This window comes from Archocentrus centrarchus, chromosome 14 (genome assembly GCF_007364275.1).
Source record: "Archocentrus centrarchus isolate MPI-CPG fArcCen1 chromosome 14, fArcCen1, whole genome shotgun sequence".
Classification (NCBI taxonomy): Eukaryota; Metazoa; Chordata; class Actinopteri; order Cichliformes; family Cichlidae; genus Archocentrus; species Archocentrus centrarchus.
The window spans coordinates 14,590,991-14,606,297 of NC_044359.1; the positions used below are offsets into that span (position 1 = coordinate 14,590,991).

The following is a 15,307-nucleotide window of genomic DNA, read 5'->3' on the forward strand; positions in this document are numbered from 1 at the left end:
TGATGAAGCACACAAATTGCTTACATACTAATTGAAAACACCATACTGTGATGATAATGCAAAATATGAACCTTGTTGTGTTAAAATACAGTGTGGATTTGTGTGTGTGTGTCTTTACATACCTGGTATTTAAAGTCCTGCCTTGCCCATCTGCCCAGCAGTCAGCATTATCACTGGCATGCCTGTTCAGCTCCATCACATTTCCTTATTAGCACAAAATCTGTAGTGGGATGTTTACTCAGGTTACAGGTCATTTTTATTTGTCATAGCAGGAAGCCTACAGGTGAGAACATTAAAGAAGACATTCTATTAGTAGCTGAAGCATTTTCGGGGATAATGTGCACTAAGCCCACTGTCATGGTTTTCTTGGTATACTTGATGAAACAGAGCCATCAGGAACCATACTTTTTCACCTGTTATCCTCTTTTATTCTTCCAGGCATGAAAACAGCTCAGTTAATAGGGGCGGCTGTGGTTTAGGTCATCTAGCCATCAGGTCAGTGGACTGATCCTCTGCTCCTATGGCCCACGTGTTGAAGTATCCTTGGGCATAATACTGAACCCTGAGTTGCCCCCAATGCATCCAACGTAGTGTGCATGCATATGTGTGGTGTGCAAACATTAAATAAAAGTGCTTAGGTGTAGCTAAAAGCACTACATGAATGTGTGTGTGTGATTGGATGAATGAGACATGCAGTAGAAATGTCATGATCCTGGGTCTTCTGCCCAGTGTTTTGAGTTTTGGGGCATTCAAGCTCTGTTATTCTTAAATATCTTCAGTTTGCTTCTTAGTTTGCTTATGGTTTAGATGTTTCAACTTTGTAGCTTTCTGCTTAGTTCTACTTTATTTCTCTATGATTATTTTTTCTGTCTCTTTTTGTAATTGGTAATTATGCAAGAATCTAGCTAGCACCTGATCACCCGGTGCTGCGCCTTGCTGAGATAAGGTTGTGCTGGGCTGAGATTTCCACTGTTAGCTACCAGAACGACTCGCCATCATCATAGTTAGCTAGCTGTGCAGCCATTAGCACCGTCTCTTGTGGTTTGTATCTAGGGTTACATCTCTCATCTCATTTTTTCAATTAGGTTCAGCTGTCCTTCCAGGTCTCTTTTGTTTGCGCTTGTGTCTTCTTGGTTTTATTTCCCTAGTTTTGTATTCATTGTTCGTGACCAGCTTTTGTTTTGAATTTTGCAGCATTAAAGTGGTTTTTGAGTTTATTACCTGTCTCTCATGTTCTGTATTTCAGTCCAAATCCTGCCAGAGCCGTTACATGACAATAAAGTGCTTTGAGTGCTATATAAGTACCAGTCCATTTACCATTAATTTTCTTGGTGTTATAAAACCTGTCTACAGCTGTGGGACCAAAATAACTTTATTTACGCCTCAGTAAATAGCATTTTACCCTATTGAAAGGAGTAAATTGAGATTTTCTCATTGGTAGGACTATATGTAGATTTGCACTGTTCACTGTCATGTAGAAAATGCACTGTTTGACAGTTTGCACACATTGCAATGAACACTTTTTTTTTCAATCCATTGTGGGTCTTTTCAAGGTGGTGCATATTAATAATATTTATTCCACTCTCTGCAGTTTGACCCCCAACTTAAATTTTTGTGTAACCCTAAAGAGAAGCAGTTGCAGGAGTTTTTATTATCCTCCTGCCCCAATATAAAGCGAGGGGATATTGGTGTCAACCCATCCATCTGTCCATTCATCCACCCAGGCGGCTGTCTGTGAGGGTTTACCTTTTCACCTATAGACTCCCAAACCACAAGGAGGTGATCCCTGAAATTTGGCACGTGTGTTCTTTACTCTCCATCCAGCCATTTGTCCATTTGGGCATCTGTCCATGAGGTTTTACCTTTCCAGTCCATAGACTCCAAAACCACAAGGAGTTGAGCCATGAAATTTGAATTTGTGTTCTTTACTCTTCAAAAATGTGTCTGCTGAAGGGTTTAAAGTTATGAAGTGGGCCTATAATGTTATCCAGACTTCTAAATTTATTTTATATTTTCATTAATGGCAGGATGACATCCCCATCACTGATGGGTCTTGTTTAAGTTTCAGACTCTGGGGAAAAAAAAGTAGTGTTGAGTTCCAGACTGGGTTGTTATCAGCCCATATCAATCCCATACACATGACCAGAAGGCATTCTTCTGTACCTTGTAGTTGAATAAATTAGGCTGTTATCATCTGTTGTAATCAGGGGTTAAAGTGGGCCGGAAAATCTCAAAGCTGTTCTGGCACCTTCAGTTAATGACCAATTAAATCTGATAGGCAGGTTAATGCATATGACTCTAAATGAGTTAATTTTTCATGTCCTGCAGCCAAGCGTTGCTTCCAGTGACAGTATGGAGATACTTAATAATAAGAAAATAAGCACATCCCCCAGTCCACTTACAATTTCTACACATTCTTGTTATTTCTTCCCCTGTGATGTTTTTGTGGTGCTGATATAAATGAAATTGCAGTTGAGATATTTTCTGTAGCTCTAGCATCTAACTAGAGCTACAGAAAGGGAACAAGCATAAATGGAGTAGAGCTTTAAAATCAGATATTGGATCTATACATGATGCTTTGCTGAATTATGTTTGTGTGAAATGTCCTGCAAAACTAACTCAAGTATAAAAACTTTCTGTTATTCAAAGCATGCATGAAAATACTATGCAGTTTGATACAATTTAGTACTAAATTGGTTAGTTCACAGTACTGTAGTGATGTTTACTGTAATACACTGTACTGGACTGGTGGAGAGCAGCTGTGTTGTTCATGGTCAATGGTTTGTTACTTCAAGGGTAGCAAACATCAGTTTATATTTAAAGATTCAGATTAGGTTCACTCATTGAATTCTACCTTTTATACAATTTTTATAGCATCAAGAGGTTGGAAATCAGTGATGATGGTTTGTGCTGCTTATCTTGCTGAATTCAGCTGGCTAAATCCACAAAGGGCAGTGAATATCAGAGTAGCAGCACAGGTCAAATGTTCACAGCCTGTACACAAAGTACAATCTACTGGAGTAATGTTGCTGTAGCTCAGGAGGTAGAGCAGGTCACCTTAATTGTAAGGTTTGTGGTTCAAGCCAGGCTGTTCCACTTGGCATGCCAAAGTATCCATGGGCAAGACACTGAATACTTGTATGAATGAGGAATGCTGTATGATGTGCTTTGAGTGCAGTACAAAGGTGCTATATAAGAAACAGTCTATTTTTTTAACTTCTGGTAGCATCTATTGCCATTTAGTCCCCTTAGACTTTTCAAAACTCTGAGAAAATCCATATTTACATATTTTTTTCAGGATATTTTTTTCAGAGAAAACCAAACACATTATTCACGCATCCTTTTATGCACATGCTCTTTCATGTACAACTGCTAATTTTATTTTAAAATGTAGATATTGGTTATAAAATGTGCCTGAGGCAGGCTCTATTACGTATGAGACTGTCTCTGGTGGTAAATGCTGCAGTGAGCTAGCAAATGGAACTTTCCTTTGGTGCTTGAATCTCACCAAAAAATTGCTTTTCAGCTTAGTGTGGGGAAAAAAGTAAACAGCAAAAATATAACAAAAGACAAGGAAAATGTTAGGTCCAAAAGACTCATCTTGAACTTGTCAATAGTTAAACTATCAATAGGTGGGAAAGGCCACCTTCTAGGCACATGTATTGGGCTGATAACATTCAAAGCTGTTCCAGAGCTAGTATTCAAACACCCTACAAATAATGTACAAATGCCACTGACATGCACACAAGGACTGACCACTCAAGTGCTTATCCATGAATAACTGATGTCAAATGAATAATGGATATTTTAATGTATCACTGCTGCTTTTAATATGCCACAACAGAAGCTTATGAGAACCCAAACAAATGATATTAACTTTGTTGATCATATTGAACTCTGTAATATTTTGAGAATAAATGAAACTCGTGGAACGCTGTACAGAATGTCTGGTTTATTGGTTGTACTCATACATTTTCAAAATTACTATATGCTTCGTATCTAAAGACTCCCAGATGAATTGTGTTGCCTCTAAAGGCAGACATTAATAACACCTTGAATACAGAGCAACTCTCACCAGCAGTGTTTGTTTAAAATTTTATTGTTCAATTTGATGAACTCTTAAAGTAAATCTATAATTTAAAGATCAGAAAAACAGACTTTCATAATCCCATGGTTACCAGAGTGATATTTAACCATTTATGGTAGAATTTATGAGCTATAAGCTCCTGGTGAGAATTGTGCTGTTTTGCAGGAGCTCAGTCAAACCTCAGTTTAGTTTTTATTTGATAATGTTATACACCGGTGGAGGAACAACAGACACTATCAACACAGTTGTGCTTATCTTTTTTTTCTTTTTTTCTGTCAAATATCAGTTTTTAACATAATCTTTTTCACAAGAACAGACTAAGTTAAACCTGTTATAAATTTTGTATACCAACATGCTCACAATGCTTCTGAACCATTTTTTCTTTTTTTAATTTTCATTTGTTAGTCATTTTCTGTATTTGTGTGTGTGTGTGTGTGTGTGTGTGTGTGTGTGTGTGTGTGTGTGTGTGTGTGTGTGTGTGTGTGTGTGTGTGTGTGTGTGTGTGTGTGTGTCAGAACAACATACATTAAAACCGATGCCCCTTTACTTCAAACAGTATCTGCCAGGTCTGCCATGTTGTATTAGAATATTATGTTATTCTTTGCAATTAGCAGGCTTACAAAAGGCAGGAGGAAAAATAAGAAGAACTGCAGTCATGTAACAGGCTTCACTTCACACAGGCAGGGCATGAATATAACTTCTAGAAAAAAAACACAGACTTTAGTAGGTGCAATCCAAAATAACCTGAATCAGCAAACATAATCAATTCGTTCTCTCATCCTTTACATACATCTGTCTGAAAACAAGATTGCAGTCATTCTTTATCAAAAAGTTTTACATATCTACTGAATTGAAAATCATCTCATGTGCTGTGAAGATGAAAACTGACCATATGACTCTACAATAACAAGAAATGCTAGAATAAAGACAGACCTTATTTGTGACTGTGTTGTACATGTAAGTTAATTAACTTTCTTTCATTTAAAATACTTTCTTGAGTGTTTTTCTGTATTAAATTATATTTTTTGTAACTTGTGCAACAACATCTTTAGTCTACTCTAGAAGGCCACCAGGTGTCTTGGTATGTATCTCCCTCTGTCTGTTCAGCAGCATTTCTATCGCAGCTTATGAACATCTGTGCTTGAAAATGCTCTAAGATTTTAGTGAAAGTTGACCTTGTTGTTGAACCTCTTAGTAAGAAAGAAAAAAAATAGGCAGATAGAAACAAGCAAATAAAATCCATAAAGTCAACCTTTTTCTCATATTTGAATATGAACAGCACAACACAAATTATTGCAGATATTAAAGCAATTTCAAAAAATATGCAAAAAATTCAAAGCCAGACCTCCACACCTCACCTTACTTACATTTGACTCATGTTTGCTCTTGGGTTTTAGTTAGATGATAATTGTACCAGCAACTAAAAACACCCGATTTATGGGTTAAATATCAATCAGCCTGAAGTATGTTTGCCGCTCTAAAAATCAGCAAAAGGCAAAACTACGGTCCTGCTTGTATGTATTCATGTACCTTTAGTTCACACCAAGCAAACTTTATAAATAAAAAACAAAAATTTATAAATAAATTCAGTCACCTGTGTATTCTGTGAATTGTCTTTGTACTCGCCTGGCATGAGCCAAACTATGACAAGAAGCTGTGGTGATAAAGTTATGATCCTCAGCTTCATCTTCTGGGTGTTTACATCCACTTAAAATGACACTATCAGAAATTTGAGGCGCAATCATAAAGTTTTACAACCCAACACATAAAAATCAAAAGCTACTAAACCCAATTTAAATTTGGTTTATTTCACTTTTAAGGTTCACCTTTGGACCAGTTCCAGCCTGAGTGCTAGTTTTAGATCACTCCAGACTCGCCAGTTTGACCACTTGCAATGTGTGCTTCTGTGATTTCACAACGGACCAACATCGGTGCCTTTGATCAAAGACCAAATGGCAGTCTTCAGTGGAAGAGCTCACAGTGTTGAAGCCCCAAGTATGCTCAGAACTATGCTCACCATTTTTCAACATTCATTGGAATTTTGCACTTTGTCCCCGTGGGATCAGACAGCAAGGAGTTTTAACAATTAAAACTAGTGGTTAGAACGAGTTTTGAAAGCCATGCTGTGCTGCCCCCCAAAAAGATGATCTTTAAGGGTAGTTTGGCCAGATTTAAATTAAGGCTTACCAGGCCTGTACTGCAGTAGAATTAAGGGCTTTAGTTTAAGGCAACTGGACTTCTTTTCTAGATTCTTGAAGACACTTCACCTCTCATCCAAAAGCCTTCTCCAGTTCTAAAAACTAGGACTAGAAAAGGAAGTCAAGCTGCCAAATTAAGCCCTTAATGGCACCAGTCATACAGTCCTAAAGACCGCAACCTGTTGGCAAGTGGTTCCTGGAGGTTGCTGGCTGTCGATAGGTGAAATCAGTCGCAAAGAGAATGTTCTAATTGCTTTGGTCTCTCATCAAATCTTAGAGGTTGCCCTTAGTTTACAGAGAAGATGCCAACTTCTCAGCAAACGCTTGCTAACTACTAGCTGAGCGCATATGGGAAACAGAGAATGTTCAAATAACGTACAAGTTATGCCTCATTGCTGCTGCCAACACATTTCAAAAGGTGCAACTTTTATTTTGAAGGCAAACAGTCTGCATTTCCAGTTTGTGTTGCACTTTTCGCAGTTTTACTAGCACTCTGAGATTAGTTGGTGAGTGTCTGTAAACAAGTAGGTGACTTCCATGCAAACTACAGGCAACTGCGGCAATTTGCTAGTGATCAAAGCAAGTGCGAGAAGGTTTTCGGTGTAGCATCATATACCTCACCCCCAACAGTTGGGGAATACACATTTTTCCCTAACAACTTGTGCTTATCAGGGTGTTATTGAAAAATCTGTAGGCCTTTATGACTGAACCTTTAGCAGTGGGTTTCATAGCAACTGCCACCAACCTCCAGATACCACTCAAAAATCTTTAACACATTTTTTAAGTGGAACCAGCAGTTGCCAGATAGTTGCTGACTGTTTTTTGTACTGCAGTAGTTTCTTATGGTCATCAGTCTGTATATTCTGCAGGAAAAAGTCACCAGTTTTACTTGGGACAAATGACAACTCAAGAACAAAAAAAAGAGAAAATCCTGTCTTTCATTGTTGGAGCCATTTAGAATTAATGGCCTACTGCATTATCCGATATCCGCTAAAGAGGATTAACAGACCGTTCATCTGAAATAGATAAATGTATATGAACACCCTCAAAGGCTATTAAAAGTTGAAAGCCAGTACTTTTATAGTCACTGCTTCATTTCAAATTGAGTACACAGCCAAAACAGTAAAAATGTGACTATTCTAACACTCGATTGTATTCTAACAAAAGCTTCACAATTACAATTAAACAAACTAGCATCTTTGTTTTTCAGTTGTTTTTCACTTCATACATTTCAAGATTGATTGCAAATCAGCATCATAGTCACCAGTGACTGTCTGTGACACAGATGAATGTGCTAGAAGTCCATTTATGACACTGTTGTCAGGAAAAAAAAATGGACATATCATTTGTTGAAGTTGTAAATATGTGATCTCTTATAGGTGTATATTATATTTTCCCGAATCCCTGATGGCCCAACACTAAATGATAAAACAATAATGACTGTATTACATCAGTGTCAGTCTACTGCACATTAAGAACAGAGTAGCAGCAATGCCTCATGGATTTGCATGTTATATACAGAGAGCATAATACATTGTTCTGGTTAGTTATGATTTATGGTGTTTATTTACACATGATATGTAGCCTGAATTAACATATTTCAACTTCAACTAATAAGATCAATGACTTTAAAATGAAGTAATGTAGAAAAATAAATTATATTCCTTGTATTGACATGAGGAGAATGATGGTTTTTTTTCTAGCACCTATAACAACCACTTACTGTATACTATAATGAGCTTTAGCAGACATATGGGCATGACTATACCTGGCACTCATACTGCCAATTAACATCTCTCAAAGGAAATACATTATATGGGCAAAATAAGTGCTTTTGACAGTGTATTAAATTAAAGGGCATTTGATAGAAAAATAAGTATAATAAAACACTTTAAATTATCCTTCTTATTAATATATCAGGGTAGCTTTAAATTAACTGATCTTTGATAAGTATATATTCTGCATATTTTCTTCTTATTTGTGTGTGCTTTGAATTTTGCTTTGCAAAAAGCTGTGATTGTTTATAGATCGCACTCCTCTGCACTTTCATAAACTTTAATAACAAAAGTTCAGCCAAGTTTCTCTAAGATCATTCTTTCAACTATCTCCTTGGTTTTAATATTTTTTTTTTTACAACAAATGTCAATCTAAAATTTCAACAATATAAATAAATTCAGTATTTACAGCTTTCTAATGCAAACTATAGCTTTAATCACAGCTAAACTGATTTTTTTAAATTTAATTTTTTTTTTTTTTTTGGATGCCTTGACCAACATACACATTTACCAATTTATCGGCTACTTCCTCATGAAGGAAAATATGCGTCTTAACAAATTTGTCTAATAATCAGAACCCTTTTCATTCATGTGTAAGCATCTCTGTCTACGCCACTTTTAATACATCTCTTCAAAAACAATGATGTAAAGTTATTCTACTTTTACATTTACAATCAATATTGTAATAATAATAATGAACTAATCTGGCAATGAAAATGTAAACAGCATCTTTAAAAGTTAGCCATATTCAATCTAAAGAAAAAATCCTTATAACTGCACCATCAGTGAGTGTTTGTGTGGTCTTGCCATTGCTATCAATAATTAATTTTGTACCCTAAAATAATTTGTGTATGACTCTGACAGTAACTTTTTTCTTTTATCCAGCAAGCACTTCGAATGAATAACAACTTCCTGGGTAAATCGACTTTTGTTGTTAAATTGTGCTCTCATAATACAGCAGTTGACTGTCTTTGTAGCCATGTTGCAATACATCCCGCAGATCCTGCCAGAGCCAGGAGTAGGTAAATGAATACATTAATAATGACTAATTTTCACTGAACAGAAGAGCAGCTTGTCTTTGTCAGTAACCCAGGAGCTTCATTAGTAATTTTAAACAAGAACCACATCCATCAGCTCTATCAACAAACTCTATCATCAATAACTATTGATTAGCTTGTCAACAGTCAGTGCAGAAAGCATCTGTCTGTGTTGACAGGGTTAGCAAATACAGCAATCCTGTTTCATTCTGTCTGTATTTATTGTGTCATATTAGGCATAGCATACCAACCGAATGCTTGATTGCTCTTTGCGTTAGTATGTGAAGAAAAGTTTGAGTGCCTTGCTCATTTTGGAATGTAATTATGATAAAAAATGACTATGATTTTCAGTAGATGAGAAAGCATGCGTATGCGTGTGCTATATTTTTATTGAACTTCGTTGACCCTCAGGTGCATTGACCGACCGCTCTTCTGCTTCCCCTTCAGATAGTAACCTGGGTACTGCTCTATATCTAACCAACACAGCAAAAACCTACGCAAAAATGAATTGCTGATATAACTGAACCTAGTCCTGCCTCAGACGTCTCCAATTGTTGCATAAAGCAATCAACCCACCTATTTATGCCATCCTGTCAACAGACATCTATGGGTTCATTTATAGTGAGAGCACTGTTGGAACAGCATGAATTATTAATGGCTCCCAATGTGGATTTCTGTGACCTCTAGGCCACCTGGGTGCAAACAGACAAAACACACGCACTCACATAAACACATACAGTCATGTACTAAACCAGTGCTTAAATGCTTTGACTAAAAGTGTGGCTTTTGTGATGGTTTTTCAGTGAAAAGATGACTGATTACAGCATGTGCAGTCCAGCAGCCATCGATAGCCCAAAGTGCAGCCATCAGCAAGCCTTCTGGTGGTTGATCATTTCATGGATATTGTCTTTATCCACTTGTATTGGTCCTCTGGGAGAAATTATTCAAAGGTCTGAAGGCATTCAGTAAGTTACATCACACCTAGAGTACATACAGTAGGCCTAAACTACATACACACATACAAAGCCTACAACCATACATACGTCAATAATAGAATAGTTTGTTTTTTTTTATGATTCTTTCTATCTTCTGTGCAGACTTTCACCCCACTGGCATAAAATGTAAGTTTCTTTCAGAAACTTGATTTAAATAAGTTTAGTTTTCTCTTCCCTTTGTTGCAAAATTTATAATCAAAAAACACTTAAACTGATCCTTGGCCTAATGTGCTTGCTCCCACTGTGCTGTTTCCTGGCTCAGAGGCGATACTTTCTCAGCAGGTCAGCCTGCCACATGTACTTCCTCTCAGGAAACCTCTCTGGTATCTTAATCTTGCGGAAGTCTTGAATGCACTTTTCCAGCTCCTCCTCAACTGTGAGCTTCTCTTTTGCAGGCCTTTTCTTGCAGCTGCTGGTGTCACGGGAACTGGCTGTAAGAGTGCGCAGCAAGTCACTCTTACGTCGTTGTTCAGACTGCTGGAGCATGGCAACAGGGCCCTTCTTCAGCGGCCTGTCCAGGGTTTGGACATTGGCATGGGGGTGTGACTGGCGACTTACTGGGCCACAGATGACTGTTCCCTGGGGAGAGCTGGCCTCTGACTGGCTCTCAGAGCTGGAGGTGGAGAGCTCATTGAAGGAGGTGCCACTCTCACCCTCGCCGTCACCTTTGTGGTTCTTGCAGCAGCAGTCACATGGAGGGGAGGACCAACGTGATGGACCACCTGGAGAGAAGGAAAAAGAGAGGGAGCTAATATTAGATACTACTTAGTCCACCTTTTCTTTTCTTTTAAGACCAATCATTGTGAAGAGAAAAATGAGACAGTGGCACAAAGAGTGGCACAAATTACACAGACAGGAGAAGAAAGGCAAAGTAACAAGCACTACAGGCAGACAAAGACAAAAAGTCGGCTAATGCCAAATGGCAATCACATGAGGACAAAGTGACATAACATCGGGGACAGCTGGCTGGCCTCCAGTCATAGAAGTGAGTTGACTGACTATGTGACAAGCTTGTATTGTTCAGAGAACTACCCTCATAGATTCACACTGTCACATGAAACAAGTGGAAGAGCTAAACCCTTTTGAAAACAGACAATGACGGTCCAGATTGATACATTGTAGCCTACATGTATTCATCATAAAACAGTAGAAAGAAGAGCCAGGACAGTACGAACTGGACAGTCTTCAACACTGCAAATAAGTTTTGTAGCTGTAAAAAAACAAAAAAACAAAAAAAGAAGTGAAAAATTGTCAGCCAATTTTAAGATAAACAAATGGCAAATTGCATAAGTTTGATTTCTCTGAAATACACTATGTTGCCAAAAGTATTTGCTTGTTTGCCTTCACATGCATATGAACTTGAGTGACGTCCCATTTTTAATCCATAGAGTTTAATATGATGTTGGCCCACCCTTGCAGCTATAACAGCTTCAACTCTTCTTGAAAGACTTTCCACAGGTTTGGGGGTGTGTTCATGGGAATTTCTGAACCTTCTTCCAGGAGGTTATTCATTTGTGAGATCAGACATTGATGTTGGACGAGAAGGCCTGACTCACAGGCCCCGTTTACACAAAGCCGTTTTCACTGGAAACGGTGTCGTTTTGATGCGTTTCAGCCTTTCGTTTACACGATAGCGTTTCAGAAACGATCCGCGTTTACATGATGACATGTGAAACGATGAAAACGATGTAGTTCCCATGCCAGGCCACAAGTTGGCGTTGGTTTTCTCTTTGCAAAGTTTCTTTATGCAAGACGCGCATGCATGGAGTGACACAGTGTAGGTAGTGCGGCAAATTGTTCATTACTTACAAAACGGCCAATATGAGAGGTTTTGTGTGGACTGACGATGAGGTTGGATCGCTGGTGCACACAACACTGAATTACAAAACGGTAAAAACACAAGAGAAGCATAAGAAGCACTCGTGAATCCGCGAGTACTGTTTATCAATTTGCACGTGCGCGCAAAACTGTGGCCGTCGCAACCATAGTGCGCATGTGCGAGTCGAGCGTTTTCAAATCACCCCGGTTTCAAGTGTTTACACGAGAACGCAAGCCGGTGCATTTCTGAAACGCTCCACTCTGGACCCTGTTTCCGAAACACATCGTTTTCACTCCGTTGTCGTGTAAACAGAAGGGCGAAATGCATCAAAACAACACCGTTGTCTTGTAAACACAAGGCCGAAATGCATCAAAATGACGCAGTTTCAAAATGAAAACGGTCTCATGTAAACGGCACCACAGTCTCCACTCTAATTCATCCCAAAGGTGTTCTGTCAGGTTGAGGTCAGGACACTGTGCAAGTCAGTCAAGTTATTCCACACCAAACTTGCTCATCCATGTCTTTATGGTTCTTGCTTTGTGCACTGGTGCGCAGTCATGTTGGAACAGGAAGGGGCTATCCCCAAACTGTTCCCACAAAGTTCGGAGCATGAAATTGTCCAAAATGTCTTGTTATAATGAAGCATTAAGAGTTCCTTTCGCTGAACCTAAGGGGCCAAGCCCAACTCCCGAAAAACAACCCCCACCCCCTGCCACCATTACATTGGTGGCAGGTTTTCCTGAAGTTTCAGTTTTCATTTTGCCAAACTATATCATTTAGTAAGGTTTTGGGATATTATATGACAGTCCAACTGTACTGTGTAACATACTGTCACACTCAAAGTTTTGATCACTTAGTTAGTTTCTTTGTTTGCAATGAACAATGTAAGTATTGGGTCTGGTTATCTTAGGTCTGCTGATCATCTTTTATGTACATGGTATAACTGAAGGAATGTCTTTAAGTGTGGTTAGCACCATTGCCTCACAGCAAGAAGGTCCTTGGCTTGAATCCACCATCTAGAAGGACCTTTCTGTGTGGAGTTTGCATGTTGTCCCCATGTCTGTGCGGGTCAGTGTTAATTTCGTTGACGAGATATTTTTGTTATAGTTTTCGTGAACAACCCTTTTTTTCATGATAAAAATGAGACGATAACTAAATAAAAACTACTTAAAAGGATAAAAACGATGACGAAATTAATTGACACTTCAGTCAACGAATGAAAACAAGATGAAAATGCTTGGCGGGGACGATATCCAATCAGAACTGATTTAATTTTGTGACAGGGCGGGACAAGTTAGGAAAACATCCAATCAGAACTGATTTAATTTTGTGACAGGGCGGGACAAGTTAGGAAAACATCCAATCAAACGCACAGTTACACAAATTTGCTCTAAACCCTGTGTCATGTCCTGGGCCGTTGGCCCAGCGTTTTGTGTTAATTTATTTCCTGAGTTTGTCCTCCCTGTATGTTTGTCATGTTCCCAGTGTTGTGACTTGTCTGCGTGTTCCTTGGTTTTTCACTTCCTGTTTTATTTTGCCAATGTGATTTCCTTGTGCTTTGTGTTTAGCTTTGCTTCCCCTGTGTAATTAGTTTCATTTGCCTCACCTGTTGTTCCCTGCTGTTTCCTCTTGCCCTGATTACCCATTGTGTATTTAAGCCCTCAGTTTTCATTTGTTCTCTGTCGCGTCGTTGATGTTGTGTGCCCGTGTGTTCCCTGTGTTTGCCCGTCGTCTCCCTTCCAAGATTTTTGTATTTATTTTTCCCCTGCTAAAATAAATCCCTTTTAAGTTACGCTGACTTCTGGAGTCCTTCGTGTCAGCCATTCCTCGTCCATTTCCTCCCCGGCCATGACAGAACGACGCGACCAAACTATGGACCCCGCAGATATAAGGACCCTCTCTGAGCAAGAAGAGAAGATCCTGGAGCTCAAGGATTTCTCCGAGAAAATTGTTCAGGCCCCCACCAGTCACCACCGGTTAATACAATTAGCTTTCTGTTGTGGACTTATTTCGTCCTCCACCTGGCTCCTCACCCATCCTGACACCGCTTCACTTGCCCATTCAATAATCATGCTCCGAAAGAACCTACAATATGAACTGCACAATATTGGCCGCCCAGTCCAGGGCAGGGACTCAAATTGTTTTCTTCAAGCCATCACTAATGCACCTCTCCTGCAGCCAGACGGCTTATCCTCGTCTCCTCCTCTCCATGGCCCCTCGTCGCCACCGGCACTGCCTTGCTCTCCGGCCCTGCCATCTTCCATTCCACTCACCTCTCCCCAAGACCCGAGCGGTATAACGCCGCGGACATTGTCACCGCTTCACGCACAGGCCACCACCTCCGTGAGTACCACCGGGCTCGATATTATTGCGGCAAGTGATGAGACTTTTTCCCACTCCAACAGAAAGCGGAGGAAGCAGCGCACCCGGCATCGTCACGCTCCCCCCCGGTCGCGCTCGCCCCTGTCTGCTGTGATGCCAGCTCGTCTCCAGGAGCCCCAGGTTCCGCCAGCCTCTGTGAAGTCCTCTGCACCCGTACCTGTTTCGCGGGGGGAGGCAGCCACGGACGGGCTGTCCTCTGCACCCGTACCTGTTTCGCGGGGGGAGGCAGCCACGGACGGGCTGTCCTCTGCACCCGTACCTGTTTCGCGGGGGGAGGCAGCCACGGACGGGCTGTCCTCTGCACCCGTACCTGTTTCGCGGGGGGAGGCAGCCACGGACGGGCTGTCCTCTGCACCCGTACCTGTTTCGCGGGGGGAGGCAGCCACGGACGGGCTGACCTCTGCGCCCGTACCTGTTTCGCGGGGGGAGGCAGCCACGGACGGGCTGTCCTCTGCGCCCGTACCTGTTTCGCGGGGGGAGGCAGCCACGGACGGGCTGTCCTCTGCGCCCGTACCTGTTTCGCGGGGGGAGGCAGCCACGGACGGGCTGACCTCTGCGCCCGTTCCTGTTCCGCGGGGGGAGGCAGCCACGGACGGGCTGACCTCTGCGCCCGCTCCTGTTCCGCGGGTGGGGGCAGCCAGGTCCAAGCCTTCACAGCAGTTTTCAGTGTCGTCCACAGTGCCTCTTCAGTCTGTCTCCACGCAGTCAGCTCTCTCTAGCTCTCAGTCAGTCTCCACGCAGTCGGCTCTCCCTCAGTCTGCTCCCACGCAGCCAGCAGCTCTCCCTCGCCCTCAGTCAGCTCTAGCTCCAGTCGCTCTCCCTCGCCCTCAGTCAGCTCTAGCTCCAGTAACTCTTCCTCGGTCCCCAGTGTCAGCTGTTTCAGTGCCCTCTCAGTCAGTTCCCTCAGCCCCTGTCTTAGTTCCTTCGGTTTTGGTCCCAGTTCCCTCAGCTCCTGCTCCTTCTGTAGCTCCAGTTGTGTCAGCTCCCTCTCAGGCCCCAGTGTTAGCTAGCTCT

The 15,307-nt window shown here is 40.9% G+C and overlaps 1 protein-coding gene across 1 annotated transcript in view; it reads right to left on the reverse strand.

The window, feature by feature from the left end:
• Positions 1-10,350: 10,350 nt before the first annotated feature.
• kctd16b (potassium channel tetramerization domain containing 16b) overlaps positions 10,351-15,307 on the reverse strand; it is a 108,658-nt gene continuing 103,701 nt past the window's right edge. The window contains exon 2 of the mRNA XM_030746890.1: positions 10,351-10,814. Within this exon, the coding sequence (XP_030602750.1) occupies positions 10,351-10,814 (464 nt within the window). The remainder of the gene's footprint in view (positions 10,815-15,307) is intronic.